The sequence below is a fragment of the Chaetomium strumarium genome (genome assembly GCF_033439665.1).
Source record: "Chaetomium strumarium strain CBS 333.67 chromosome Unknown B0T15scaffold_1, whole genome shotgun sequence".
Taxonomy (NCBI): domain Eukaryota; kingdom Fungi; phylum Ascomycota; class Sordariomycetes; order Sordariales; family Chaetomiaceae; genus Chaetomium; species Chaetomium strumarium.
Genome location: NW_026944429.1, coordinates 5638983 through 5653135, shown reverse-complemented (window position 1 = coordinate 5653135; position 14153 = coordinate 5638983). Strand labels below are relative to the sequence as shown.

The following is a 14153-nucleotide window of genomic DNA, read 5'->3' as shown; positions in this document are numbered from 1 at the left end:
GCATACCAGAGCTTCCTGGACGAACTGGACAGGGACTTCCCGTGTGAAGACGCGACGCCGGCACCTCCAGCACCCAGCAACAGTACGTCAAGCATCTTTGATGACAGGCATAATCTTTGATACTTGTGCTGACCCGTTCTCCAACTAGACACCGTTGATACCAGCGGAGGCCAGCAAGCACCCGCTCAGACATCGGGCAACCCTTCCCCGCCTCCGCCGCCCCCAAATTCTAACCCAACACACCGGCGCTAGTGTGCTAGGTCCCAACCGGCAACATGGCGCAGGTGCCGCCCCCCAGAGTTGGGTCCGCGGAATACCCCAATCCTCACCAAGATGTGCCCTCGTGGTGGTCGATCTTCTTTGGCGGCGGCTGGTCCTGGCGATGGTGGTCGGATCCCCACCTGTACTTCCGCCCGAACCTGGAATACGTCCCAGGCCCCAATCACTTCACCGTAATCGATGGCCTGGGACGGGAGAAGACATACGACAAGCCATTCGACTGCTACCTCGATCCGTTCACCGGCAGGGTCGAGACCCTGTACGTCCAGGCTCCCGAATCGCTCTGTCGTCTGTCTGCCTCCCGCCCCAACGCCACGTGGAAGCGGACGCCGATCCGCAATGCCACCCCCTTGTTGCTCCGCCTAGCCAACTTCCCCTTCCGGTTCGTCCCGATCGAGCGGAGGGGTGACATATCGCAGTACAACGCCGGCGACTGGGCGCTCGTGGTCGCCATGTGGATTCCCACGCTTGTCCTATTCCTATTCTATTGGATCGGCATGTGGTTTGTCAGCCCGGGTCAGCAGCCCGAGGGCAAGGACCAGAATAAGTACCTCCCGATGCTGTACAGGGGGCTCCGGTATCCGCGGCTGGCCCGCAATATGCTCGAGAACCGGGAGCACGTCGCCCAGCAACTACAGAGCCATGCGACGTGGAACACAAGGGCGGCCCTGTCCACATACCGCACCTTCCGGCCGCGCTTTTTGAATTACTTGGTTGAGGTCGAGCGGAACGGACGCAAGAGGTACGAGTTCGAGCGCCGACCCGTAGGTCCGAATGACCTGACGCCTTTTGTCCTGGTCGCCTACTCCTCCGAGCACTACCACATCCCCGACGAAAACGATGACAAGCAGTCGAGGGATGGGGGGGCCTCGAACACGAAAGAAGACTTGGAGGCCCTTCTTGCCGTCGCCACAAAGGCCTGCGAGTCTTATTTTAGTCCACTGCCAGCCGACTTGCAGAAGAACCCAAGGGCCTTCTGGTTGTCGGCAAATTGCATGCCGGCCGGCGAGGTGGCGGACGAATACGGAAGGATACACAGGGTCGACGGACTCGACAAGGAAGTCCTGGCCAACCAAGACGTAGGTTTTGTTTCTTCGTCCCTTGGTCGACCCCCGCTTGCGTGAAGCGACGCATCTGACAGGTTCCGTCTCACAGACCTACAGTATTTCTGACATTATCCGCGCCGCTAAACACGTCATTGTGGTGGCGGGCAACATGCGGCGACCCTGGGACGACCAGGCTCTGAATGTCTGGGGTCAGCGCGTCTGGACCCTGCCCGAGATCGTGCTGAGCAAAGGGGACTCGGTGACGGTGTGGCGCTGCGGCTCCCGCGAGAAGCCACTGCCGCCCGTCGAAAAGGAGGAGATCCCCAAGGCGCTGTTCCCTCTCGTGGCTTGGCGGGACTCCCTCAACTCGCGCCAGCTGATCGATCACTACAGCAACCTGCACCTGAGCCGGCTCGAGCTGGTCAAGATTGCCCTGGAATGCCTGATGAGCCGCGAGTTCCGGGCGCTGCACCCCGGTGACCGGGTCTACGTCCTAATGGGCCTCCTGCGGATCCGGCCTCCCATCGACAAGACCGACTCGGCCTTCCAGGCCTTTGCGCGGCTGTCGTTGCCCCAGGATAGCGACCGGCTGATGGAGCGCCTGGTTTGTCTGCTCCCGGACACGCCCGAGCAGAACTGGGAGCTCATGACGGACCAGTACAAGGCCAGCCTGTGGGACATCTACCCGGACACGCAGGTGTGCGGCATCGGCGAGAATGACACGGTCATTGTCGACGGGGCCAAGGGCGCGCAGATCGCGTGGGCCAAGTTCACCGAGGTCCGTACCCTCCGCCGGCTCACCCCGAAGCGGCAGGCCTTCCTCTACCTGCTCATCTGCTCGCCATTCCTCTTCTTCACGGGCGTTCTCATTGCCGCACTTTACGCCCCGCGCTCGGGCTCTGCCACCAGTAGCTCATACGGCTATGGCTTCCGAAGCAAGCGTTATGCCTCGCCTCGCAGCCAAGCGTACGACGCGGGCGTCGCCATCACAGTGCTCACCCTCATCCTATGCATCATCCCGGCCCCCTACTTCCTGTCGAGCCTGTACGCGGGCAAGCTGTGGGCGGTCGAGCCGTGCTTCTTCGGCATCGAAGGCTATGTCCCCATTGAGGTGATCGAAGAGCGGCTGTTTGGGAAACGCTCGAGCAAGCGGCCGCGCCTGAGCTGGAGCGCCTGGGGGTCGCCCTTGTCGCGGCACAGGGAGGGCGAGCCCATGCACGAGCGCGCAGTGCGGTATGCGTACCGTGACAACAACGACGCACAGCTCGACTCCGTCACCACCCTCCCAACCTACCCGATCGAGACGGTCGACCCGACCTCCCCCTGTGGGTACTGCGCAACCGGCAGCCCGCAAGGAGGACCCGCCGCCCTGTACTGCCCGCACCACCCGACCGTGGCCTCGCTGCAGGACATGAGCATGCGGTCGCGCATGGGCGAGCTGAAGCCGTTCACGCTGGTCGACACCTTCAACATGACGGTGACGCTCTTCTACGCCGTGCGGCCGCCGACGGTGCTGGTGGTCGGCGGCAGCGAGGGCGGCATGAAGCGGGCGCTCGCCTGCTCGTTCGATGTCGCTACGGGCACGCTGTACCGCGAGACGGTGCTGCGCATCCCCTCGCAGAGCGTCGACTGCATGGAGAGCCTGCCCAGGGTCCGGCTCGGGTTGAGGAGGCCGTTCTTGGAGGGGGATGTCAGGTTGGTAGGCAGTAGTACGGAAGCGGGAACGGGAAAGGTTGGTGGTGTCGATGCTGCCGGCAATGGTGCAGGCTACGGATACTATAATGGGGCGCAGGGCGTGGGAGAAGTCGCCGGAGGTCAGCAGTGGCAGTGGCAGCAGCAGCAACAACTACTGCCGGCAACAGCAGCATTGGCGAATGACTGGGTTCAGTATGAGCAGCCGGCCGTGCCTGTTCAACATACCTATGAACCAAAGCGGTGAATGCCTCAGGAAGGCGGCGTGTGGTTCGTTGCGTATCTAGAAATTCAGTGTTGTTTGACGAGGAGAAGACGCGGGCGGGGCTGTATCGGTTCGAATTTCAGGGACGGCAATTCCTGAGTGATCTTCGGGTTCCCTTTCTGTCGTTTGCTCGTACGCTTGGACGTTGATGGAAGCGAGAGATGTATCATGTATGTCACAATGTCTACCTTACACAGTAATCAGTATGCTTGAGATTTTATGATATCTCGTTGGAGATGGAAAGTTACCTAGGTACCCATAATGAAAAATTCATGTGTATCGGTTTAGGCTCGAGCCTGTCATCTGAATTGTATATGAAAAGGAGTTTGGTTCTTTGCCACAGCGACTCGGAAAGTCAGCGAGTGAAAGTGACCGCGGGTGTTGTTTTATTTATTAGGCACCCACTGTACGAATAACTTAGTGCATGCACTGCACCCTTTATTCCCGATTAGGAGAATACTCTGGCCAAGACTCGCGCCACGACACCCTGTCTGACACCGACACCACTTCCGAACTCTCCTGAGTGAAGTGTCGTCCGGAACTCATCTCATCCAGGATACCTTACACATTAACAGCTTTTGGCTCCGTAGATTCACATGCCTCACGGTGCATGATCTCTCCGCAGCATCCTATTCCTACCGCCAGCCAATGTCGAGAAAATCAGTAAATGGCCCGCAAATGTCTCAGCAGCCCTCACCATCACGACCCCAATGTTGGGAGTGCCGAAGGAGACGTCATGTCTGCGATGGCATGCAACCCGTATGCGCTAAATGCCAAACCGCCCGAATCGTGTGTCCCGGCTATGCAGACAAGAGACCTTTGACGTGGGTAACACCTGGCCAGGCCATGTCTCGGCCCCGGAAGGCGAAGCCAAGCTCAAAACGGAACACCGCACAAAAGTCCTGCAACGACATCCGGGACCGCGGGAGGCTCCCTATTCGTGCCGCCCCCTCCACATCTCAGAGCCCTGGGACTGGGACCGAAAGCGACAGCCACACGGAGGAGCTGGATCTCCCCGCTCCCGTCGAGCTCCGGCCCGAGGTGTGCGATATCATCGATGCGATGCTTTACTGTACGTACCTAATTACTGATGGTCGCTATGTCCAAGCATATGCTGAGCACCAGCGTCTAGATAATTCCCACATCTACCCAGACCTGATCCGGCACCAGCTTGGGCCCAACAGCTTTGTGATACCCTTGACCATCGTAGAGAACTGCCCGCCCGCCATCACCCACACACTCGTGTCGATTACCATCAGCCACCGGATCCTCCAGGTGGCAGAGGATCCCGCATCAGACCAGGCGGTCAAACCCTTGTGGACGCGCCTCTACCGACACCGCGACATTGCCGTGCGTGTCATCAACAAGCTGGTCGCCGACGAGAAGACGCGCAAGGATATTGCAACGGTCGTTAGCGTCTATACCCTTCTGTTTGCCATGGTGAGAAACGAAGCCTACGTACACTTGCATCAGTCCTGGTGCCCTGTCACTAATCCTAAGCCCCCTCAGCTTCAGCAGTCTTTCAAGCCTTGTTGGCGAACCCACGTCGATGGCTTGATGAGCCTGGTCCGTCTCTGGGGCTCCTTGTCCGCCATCATTCAGGCCGTTCCGGGCATGGAACTGAGCATGATGGCATTATGCATGTCAGTACCATTTCTTTTACGGTCCTACCGCCAACCTAGGTTGCTTCCCACATCCACCCGTAACTAACGGCACCATGATTACCACAGCGTCAGCGTCCTCGCCAATACCACCAGTCCGAGGGACAACCAGCTCCAGGTCGCCAGCACCGAGGAGATCCTCTCCCTCTCCCAAACCTACTACACTGAGACGTTCTTCCCATCCATTCCCATGCCTCCCGCGCTCTTCGCCGAGCTGGTCCTCATCAACGCCCTCCGGGCAGAAGCGCCTTCGGACACCGCCACGGCAGAAGCCGAGCTAATCCTTTCCCGCATCGAGTCGTTCGACCCGCAGACCTGGTCCGCCACCCGGCCCGCAGCTGAGCGAGAGGACCCAACCCTGCAAGCCGACTGGCTGCTCATCGCCACCCTCTTCCATGCCGCCGTCGCGCTCTACGCCATTCTCTCGCTCCAAAGCTCCGGCGCACTCCCCTGCTCCTCCGCCTCTTCCTCCGCCTCCTCCTACTCTCCATCTCCATCTCCATCTACATCTCAACAGTCTCCCGAAACAAAAAGGTTAGAATCAGAATTAGAAATACAGCTCGAACTGTCCCGCGCCCGCCACGCCCGCCAGCTCTTCGCCCTGCTCGAGTCGGGTATGTCGGCGCCCCGCGTGCGCAAGCGCATGACCTGGCCGCTGCTGGTCGCCGGCGTCGAGGCAGCGTCGCGCGGGGCGAGCTGGGAGGTGCAGCGGTATATCGGCGCGTGTCTGAGCGAGATGGGGCGGGACCAGGGGTCGGCGGCTCCCGGGCTGGCGCGGCGGGTGCTGGAGCGTTTCTGCCTGGGCGGAGGGTCACGCTGGGACGAGTGTTTTGCGGAGCCCTTTGCGCTGGTTATGTGACGCTTCCTTCCTTCTAATGAGAGATTCTGAATCTTTCAAATCAATCCTCCGTCCTCTATTCCCTGCGCTCCATGCCAAGCATTGTAGTGTAAGTGATGTATAATGATGTCTGCACGCGCTGATATGGTTAATGGTATGCCGGGCTGATCCTTCAGAATTTCAGATACGGTATCTAAGGTAGGTGGCGCTCTACAATCAGGTTTGGGACAGTGGCTGGCAGAAACCTGTCCCATCAGTCCCAGAACGCGCGGAAGATCCGATTACCTGCAGTACCCAAGAGCTTGTTTGCGCTAGGAAAGCCCGAGTCCCGACTCTTCCACTCAGGGAATGTGATTTACGTGGGCGGCTTGACGATCTATTGTACCATGACGGATGCCATTACCAATTTACCATCTTGATGTGGTGTTCCTCCATTTTCTTTCTTACGAGAGTGGTAGGGGTCGCCAACTTTCGAGTGTGGTTGGTGATTCTGTAAAAATGTCAGTTAGTATTTCAGTGCTCGGCCTAGTCTCTGAGGCACAGACTTTACTCTCGTGAGCGTTACAGCCGCAAGCGGCTGGTGGGGTGGCTGCACAACCATAAGGAATCTGCTGTTGTATGTGGGTTCTGGTTGGTTGGAATTGCCTCAGCGTGGTGGTAGGTCCCTGCGGTACGTCACCTGCGCTACAGCTGGTCTGAGCATCTGAGACTAGCTCGGCCTGCATTCTGCGAACGTTCTTGTTCGGTAGGGATCCAAGTTTGGACGATAGACATGGTCACGGGTCATGATTTTGTTGCTTAGTATGTCGTACACATATACGGATACGGATTAACCAATCAGGTGGCGTGGCCGCAGGAACCACACACCCACACTGTGTGAGTTTCAGTTTGCAAACTGGGTAGCCTGCGGTGGGTTTATCTACACTTCGGCCAGCGCACCCACTGTTATTAGAAAAGTCCACCATCTTTCCACCTTCTTGAATCAGGTATTATCCATCTTTGACGACCGCATCATAAGTCGAAACCAACTTTACGCTACAGCACGACCCGCTTCATATCGCACCACGATTCACACAAACACTCGCAATGCCTCGTAGGAAGCGGAGCCGCAAGCCGCCCCCGTTCCCGGCCCTGCCCCCGGAGAAGCTTCAACCGCCCGGCGGAGGCCCCGAGAGATTTGAATCAGAGTTCACCCACGAGGAACTACTGTGGTTATACCGCACCAAGCTTGAACAAAACCACCGCTACCAATGCTGCTGGTTGCAGATTGAGCGCAGCTACGGACCCTCGATGGACAAGGTCGAGCCTCACCTGGGGCAAATGGGTCAATATGGACTCGATGACAGATGGTACCAGTCGGTGCCCATGTACTTCTTGGGAACTCTTAGACACCGCTGGTATGTGGTAAGTTGCAATCCCTCTGTTTATGCCTCTGGGTGGCTGGCTCGGGTGTCAATGTGCTCCTGTGACAGCCCTATGACACCCGCGACTCGGGAAAAGAAAAAGAAAAACAGAAAAAGAAAACGAAAAAGGCGGCTGACATTTTTGGGCAGGTTCGGATACTCATCGAGAAGTACATCTATAAGCGGTGGTTTCGACCCTACCGGAGCGCAATCGAATTGGGCCAGTACCTTATGGTAAGTTACCCTACCGTATACACTACACTTCAGACCTGGCCTATACTCACTTACCCTACGTAGCAAGTTCATCTCACCCAAGGGCGTAAGCAGCCCCGACTCGCCGCCGTCCAGGTCGGTCGTTGAGTATCTGCTGGCCATGAACAAGGCCGTCTGTGCGAACGCCGAGAAGTATGCACAGGAGGCCCTGCGAAGCGAGTTGGGATCAGGAGAACAGATTGCGGAGTCGACCCCATCGCGCAGCACCCGGATGCTGAATCCGCTCGTCAAGGTGATTATCATGATCGTCTGTACTGACGATTACAAATGACCAAGACCCGGACACCATCGGTTCCTTGCCTGTGTATCTCGTGCGGACTGGTGTCGAAGAAGGACTGTCTGCGCCGATCTCGTTCGACTCCATCTCAGACAAGGTGGAGCCCCAAGAGGCTGAGGGCGTTGTGAAAACCAACCTCGAGACCGCCATCGACTTCGTCATGGCCTTGGACGCCCGCGAGGAGGCTTCTTTTGGTCCCCAACCAGATCTGCTAGGCATAGCGGCGCGGCACTACAGAGATGAAGGCGCCGACAAGTTGACGACGCTACCAAGCTCCTAATGGGTGAGCGATGAGAGGGCCGAGGAATGGGGCTGGTGTGGAGCGGGTCGACGAGAGTTCGAGCAATGGGAGAGTAAACAGGAAGGTAGGGGTTTTGCTTGGTACAAGCTGCACTTTATCGCTCAGAAGATTGTTAGAGAGGCCTATGAGAACGAGAAGGAGGATGAATTGCCCAATACGATATATCTCGGCAACTATGGGATTGGATCCGGGACGTATAGATTGCTGATGGAAGCTGAAAGGAAGGAGGCTGCTACTAGGTCGGACGGTTCATCTGGAACTGGCCCAACCCATCGTCTGTAAATGATTAAATAGGAAGGAAGAGTGAGAACCTGACAACTGACTTCGATGGAGGGACACGTAGGATTCTGAGAGGGACGTCATCATCACATATCGTTTTCGACAGTACGAATATACCTACCGTAGGTAGATAGCACAACTCCAGATTGAGCGATGGAACTCCCCGCTGCTTAGCGGAACTGCACTGCGCCATTTTCACGGCTCGGGGGATGCTTGTTCTCTTGGGCCAGCAGCAATCGCTCTTTCCTCCTAATGGATAGTTTAGGTACTTCCTTCTGCTTGCCCACCCCTAGGATGGCCGCCGGATCGAAGGTGCAATGCGCAACGCATGACCACCAAGGTCAAAGAGTGAGAGCCCGGTTTTCTGTGCTGCTGATGTTTCTCGCCCTGCGTGTTTGTCTCTGTCTCTGTCATCTGACATTTCGGCTTCAAAATGGCGCCCAGCCTGTTTTCCCCAGACGATAAAGCCGCGCAGTTCGTTGCCAAAGGGCGTCGATATTACGCCCAATGGACACAGGCCTACGAGAGACGGAGTCCAGACCCCCCCTCCCCCCCACCCCCCAACCGACCTTCCGGCCTCACTACGAACCAGACCAAGGCGACCTCGGAAAGCCTAAAATCCATGAAGTGAGGATGAAAGCCCTCGTAAGTCTAGTCGCTTCTGCTACCCAGTTAGCTCATGAGCATACTGGTGCCTGAGGGATACTGTTATCCCCTGTTCACTCAGCATGGGGTGATAGTATAGGTGGTAAACTAATGTCTGATCACAATAGAAATCCCTTGACCACCCCATCTCGGTCTATGCCTTTGTCCGGGTTGGCAACCACCCCTTCACCGACTCCGACGAGGCGCCGTACGAGAACTATGTCCACGCCCACGGAAAGGTCATCATCTGTTACTGGAATTTCTTGGCGGGGGACGAGCTCCGGGGTCGGCCGGAGAGAATATGGTGGTCGGATATAATGGCCGGCTCCTGCGACGAGAGTGTGCTACTAACAGGCTACTATATTCCTATAAACCCTTGGTCCCTTGTCCCTTAGCGCTCCTAGGAGGAACGAAATATTGCTAACAATAACCGGTCATTAGTGACGGAACGATACAAGACAAGTATGAAGGAGGTTCGCGCCATCTGGCGTGTTAACATTGTGAACCCGGAGACATCGGGTCTCATTGCCTGGGCGTGCCGCGACCAAGAAGCGCTGTTGAAGCTCACTCCCCCCGACCCCCGATTCTTTGCTCTCGTCGGAACAGTGCACGGGTTGGGCCTTGGTCGCATGTTATCTACGTACCAACAAAAGTTTGGACGTAGACAGATCGTTTCTGTTTGGGTTTTCCCGTCTCATGGAAAAGAGGGCCCGGCGCTGTGCTGGTTGCTGGCCGAAGCTCCGCCCCCCACCGCCCGACCCCAGCCGGCCGCTGTCCGGAAAGGAATAGCGGAAGCTGAAACGTCAGCTGCAAAATACCAGCAAGACATGACTTCCTCGGACCCCGGCATGTCCTTAAAAGGCCTACCTACCACCTGGGGTGTCGCACCATGCGTGGCACAGGCCGTTGCTGCTCTGGACCCCGAGGACGGATGCCAGAGTGTATCCCGAGGGGTATAGGATGCACGGATCTCCTGCCGGTCCTAAGAAGCTTGTTCTGTCGATATGAGGAACGGCTCCCCTCTCCGAGGGACACATACGAGTCTGCGCGTCTGCGTCGCGATAGGTGACTAGTAGCCTTGTACGACTTCAACACTACAAGGTGAAGCCAATTCACAGACCCAACCTTATCCGAGGGGGTCCAACCCACGTGTAAGTCAGCCCCTGCCTTCTAAGCCCCCGGGTATAACGTCTAGTGAGCTAACATGATGTTCCACATGCACTTGCGGACGGGTATGAACGGGGAAGGTGGCCGACCGCCGATGCAGGGGCCCAGGCCTATCATACACCTATATAACAGAACCACGAGGATGTGGAACTAGCTCTCGGCGGGGTTGGAGCTGACGGTGATGGCTTAGGGGGATGTGATGGAACAGCACTACAAGGCCCCTCGTGCGGTCAGTGACCCCATTACCTTGCAGCTGTGAGAAGTAGGGCGATAGCGGAACGGTACGTATTTTTTGTGAACTGTTTTCAATGCTATTTCGTCGTATCGCTCGAAACCCTTGCCAACAGCTTCACAAGAAGTGCGTGGAGCTGCTAGTTGCTTCAAATTCCCGCGCTCGTCTTCCACATGACAGGTCATTTGATCCTTATCAAGGCCCATGTTTCCGGACTGATGCGGCAGCGTTGAGCAAACCGGAGAGTCCTGGGACCCTTGGGCCTTGACGTGAGTCACTGCAACGGAGAGGATAAACCATCCAGAAGAGAAGAGAAAAGGGAAGAAGGGGAAAAAGAAGAAGGAAATGAAAAGATAAATAATGTAGAAAAGGAGGAGAAAGTAGAGCCATCTTATCATCTCGTCATTCTCATCATCCCATGCCGGACGTGCTAGCCGTCCGAGGACCGAACTCACCGAAGGCCTCTCTAGGGTCTAGACTAGTAGACTCTAGTCGCTACAGTCTACATCCTTGATACTTCTAGCGGACATCAGTGGCGTGTCCTTTCTAGCTACTATAGCCTTGCTGCCTCGGGCGATTGAATCATTAACTATCCAGCTGGGGGCCACATGGTGGTCACGTAGTGTGATATGATATGACGGCCCGGGAATCTCGGATTCATCGGAACTTTGGCAGCGCACAGACATTCCGCTCCACCTCGGAGTCTCGGTCTCTCGGAAGCTACCTGCCTTGCATGACGGGGAGCGCATTTCCCGTACTCTCTCTCTTGACAATTCACACCCTCACTGACGCGGCTATCTTTTTGTGTAACGACTGGATGGGAAATGCTCGACTGTTTCACTCTCAGTGGCTGGCCCCTCTTGCTGGCTGGGCTCCTCGGAGCCCTCACGGCTGCGTATTTAGTGCGCCTCAACCAACTACTGCTACGCACACCCGACGAGATCGCAAAGCTGGCGCCGACAACAAGATGGACGACAAGTCTGTTGCGGGAAACGTACCGCAGACTCGAGGGTCGTCCCATCACCACTAGCAGCTATGCCACACGCATTCCGCCGAGGCTTGAGCGACGCTACATTGTTACGGGAGGATCCGGTAAGTCCGTCTGGCAGTTACTACTGGTAGTAGTTAATTGCTGCCCGTGTAGAACTTCAACAAAAGTTAAAACCGACTCCGCTCCCACCTGTTTCCCGCTCCTGACCAGACGCGGCAGGTCTCGTCGGAGGCTATATCGTTCTGCAACTGCTCGAGCGAGGCCAGGCCCCGGAAAGCATCCGCATCGTCGACTTCAGGCCGCCCAGCCGGGCCGACATGCTGCGCGGACCGGCCACCGGGGTCGACTTTGTGCGAACTGACATTTCGTCGGCCGAGGCGACGGACAGGGCGTTCGGCAAGCCCTGGCACCCGTCCACCGCGGGCCTGCCCCTGACCGTCTTCCACACCGCGGCCGTCATCGTGCCGTCAGACCGGTCCAAGCTCGTCGCGGGCTTCTGCGACGCCGTCAATGTCCAGGGAACGAGGAACGTGGTGGAGGCCGCCCGGCGGGCCGGTGCCGACGTGCTGGTCTCCACTACGTCGGCCTCCATCAGCATCCGCCCCGTCGAGCTGTGGGTGCCGCCCTGGAAGATGTGCGGCGGCGCGCAGCCACGCCATTACTGGCAGGTCCTGGACGAGGAGGACTTTTTTGAGCCGCTCCGCCGGCACGACGCCTTCTACGCCAACTACCCGGCGTCCAAGGCCGCCGCGGAGCGCATCGTCTGTGCCGCGAATTCCAGGGAGATGCGGACCGGGTGCATACGTCCGGCTAACGGCGTTTGTATGTCAAGTTTGTGCTGTTTATTTCCCCCCCCTCTCCGTGGCTATGCCGGGGAGGTTGTTATGTTCCCGAGACGGCACTTCCGCTCCTAAATTACTCCCGAGACATCCAATTAGGAAATAAGTCGCTAACTGCGTGGGACAGATGGGAGCGCTACGGCCCCAACCGATAACACTGTCGCTGGGGCACTTCAAAAGGCTGTCCTTCCGACGTAAGCCCCTTTTCTCTGTCGTTGTATACCTAGGTTTGCTGATCCTCAGCCAGCTGGACTTCCCACATCGTCCAGAGTTTTGTCCACGGCACCAACGTGGCCATTGCCCATCTCGACTTCGAGGCCGTCCTCGCCTCTCCGGCGTCGGCATCGTGTCCCCAGGCTGGGCGGCCGTTTGTCGTCACGGACCCCAACGCCCCGATCGCATACCGCGATTTGTACCTTCTCGTCCAGACCCTCGCCGTCACTCCCTTCCGCGCGTTGCACATCCACCCCATCGTCATGGTCTTGCTGTCATACCCCATCGAGTGGTACAGTCTCCTCCGCGCCAAGTATCTTTTTCTGCGGAAGTTGCTTCCGGAACTCACCGGCGAGGTGAAGCATCTGAAGCCGGGCATTTTCAGCATCTGCACCCACCTCGTTGCGTCAAATGCAACAGCAAGTCAGCCCGTCAGCCGCGGAGGGCTTGGCTACAGCGGCGTCTTGACAACGCTGGAGGGGATGACGCAGGAGGTGCTCGACTGGAATCTCGAGCACAAGGACGCCGCCGGAGCAAGGAAGTCCTACCCGACCAGTGTCGCGCTCGCCGATGACATAGCAAAGGCGGCAGCGGCAGCCAAGTCGATGTCAGAGTGACAGTGTCCGTCACTAACACATTGCATATATTAAAGTAACTTGGCGTCCGGCGTGCCGCCCCCCTTCCCAGGTCCTGCGTAAACCCCTCTTCACCCCAACCCTTTCCCCCATCCGCTGCTCACCCGCAGCAAACGGTCGGCTCGTCGATCCCCGCGGCCGCGGCCGAGCCCTTGGCGTCCGCCCCGGGCTGCCCAATCACCACCTTGCAGGTCATCCAGTCGCACAAGAACTTGCCCAGCAGCGCCCCAATCAGGATGCAGATGATGATGTACCCGTTGTAGTACATGGCGAGCAGCATGATGATGTAGGCCAGCCCGAACGTCGCGGCGTGGATCACGGCCCGGATAAACTGCTCTAGTGGGGACGCGCGGAACGTCACCACCGTCGGCTCTCCACCACCGTCCCGGGCAGAAGAAGAGCAACGAGCAGCGGCCGGGGCTGACGCAGACGCAGAAGAAGGGGAGGAGCCGGCATTAACGATCACCCCGACCCGCGCCGCGAACTGCCGCGAGATGTGCTGGTCGTATTCCTTGCCGAGCCGCCGCAGGAACTCGAGCAGCACCACCATCAGCATCACGCCGATGCACGTCGCCGCGAAGGCGCCGTGCGACGTGATCTGCCACGATGGCGACAGGAAGCAAGCGTCGATGGTGTACCAGTTCCACAGCATCTATTTCCACGAGCACGAGTTGCGTCAGACAAACATTCGCTACCTAGCTAGCACTGAGAGCCGGGAGAGAGTGGGGGGAAGGGGTGGTGGGCGTATTGTATTGTAAACATACGGATATTTTACATGTTGCCATGCTGGAACTTGACGCGCCGTGGTCCATTTTTGCCGGTATGCGGATGGATAGGAAGGACTGGTACTGTGGTATCCGTATTTTTGGAATCTTGGTACTGCGTGTGGGATGTGTGGTCCCGCGCCGAAACCCCGGACAGCACGGCAGTGGAATGGTAATTCAATATAATAAAGCGTGCCGGTAGCTGGGCTGCGGAATAGATTGTGACCGGGGGCGAGCGGACTGCGAATCGCTTTTCAGCAGTTGATTGTGGAGAGACGGAGTGCTACTTGACGGGAGCGCAACTGCAGTCGCGATCGCCTGTGGGTGCTGCCGTACTTATCACTATTAAAGCT

The 14153-nt window shown here is 57.6% G+C and overlaps 6 protein-coding genes across 6 annotated transcripts; 5 read left to right on the top strand and 1 right to left on the bottom strand.

Moving 5' to 3' along the window:
* Positions 1 to 50: 50 nt before the first annotated feature.
* Positions 51 to 3570, top strand: B0T15DRAFT_61044 (uncharacterized protein). Its single transcript, XM_062871127.1, has 3 exons — positions 51 to 82; positions 149 to 1358; positions 1435 to 3570. Exons 2-3 carry the CDS (start codon positions 276 to 278, stop codon positions 3262 to 3264), a joined length of 2913 nt encoding a protein of 970 aa, XP_062726875.1. The 5' UTR covers positions 51 to 82; positions 149 to 275; the 3' UTR covers positions 3265 to 3570.
* Positions 3571 to 3726: 156 nt separating this feature from the next.
* Positions 3727 to 5820, top strand: B0T15DRAFT_60986 (fungal-specific transcription factor domain-containing protein). Its single transcript, XM_062871126.1, has 4 exons — positions 3727 to 4354; positions 4415 to 4722; positions 4792 to 4925; positions 5013 to 5820. The coding sequence occupies exons 1-4, from the start codon at positions 3931 to 3933 to the stop codon at positions 5800 to 5802; spliced, it is 1656 nt and encodes a 551-aa protein (XP_062726874.1). The 5' UTR covers positions 3727 to 3930; the 3' UTR covers positions 5803 to 5820.
* A 1047-nt stretch (positions 5821 to 6867) lies between these two features.
* B0T15DRAFT_548299 (uncharacterized protein) lies at positions 6868 to 8282 on the top strand (the record flags this gene model as incomplete). Its single annotated transcript, XM_062870194.1, has 4 exons — positions 6868 to 7185; positions 7335 to 7418; positions 7486 to 7708; positions 7734 to 8282. 4 exons carry the CDS (start codon positions 6868 to 6870, stop codon positions 8012 to 8014), a joined length of 906 nt encoding a protein of 301 aa, XP_062726873.1. The 3' UTR covers positions 8015 to 8282.
* A 465-nt stretch (positions 8283 to 8747) lies between these two features.
* On the top strand, positions 8748 to 9918 carry B0T15DRAFT_507686 (uncharacterized protein; the record flags this gene model as incomplete). Its single annotated transcript, XM_062867663.1, has 4 exons — positions 8748 to 8847; positions 8907 to 8959; positions 9088 to 9298; positions 9401 to 9918. The coding sequence occupies 4 exons, from the start codon at positions 8748 to 8750 to the stop codon at positions 9916 to 9918; spliced, it is 882 nt and encodes a 293-aa protein (XP_062726872.1).
* A 1064-nt stretch (positions 9919 to 10982) lies between these two features.
* Positions 10983 to 13077, top strand: B0T15DRAFT_60939 (uncharacterized protein). Its single transcript, XM_062871125.1, has 4 exons — positions 10983 to 11450; positions 11560 to 12171; positions 12316 to 12382; positions 12436 to 13077. The coding sequence occupies exons 1-4, from the start codon at positions 11183 to 11185 to the stop codon at positions 13016 to 13018; spliced, it is 1530 nt and encodes a 509-aa protein (XP_062726871.1). The 5' UTR covers positions 10983 to 11182; the 3' UTR covers positions 13019 to 13077.
* On the bottom strand, positions 13056 to 14048 carry B0T15DRAFT_60859 (putative high affinity copper protein). Its single transcript, XM_062871124.1, has 2 exons — positions 13801 to 14048; positions 13056 to 13688 (listed from the first exon to the last, which is right to left on the bottom strand). Exons 1-2 carry the CDS (start codon positions 13846 to 13848, stop codon positions 13137 to 13139), a joined length of 600 nt encoding a protein of 199 aa, XP_062726870.1. The 5' UTR covers positions 13849 to 14048; the 3' UTR covers positions 13056 to 13136.
* Between the last annotated feature and the right edge of the window lie 105 nt (positions 14049 to 14153).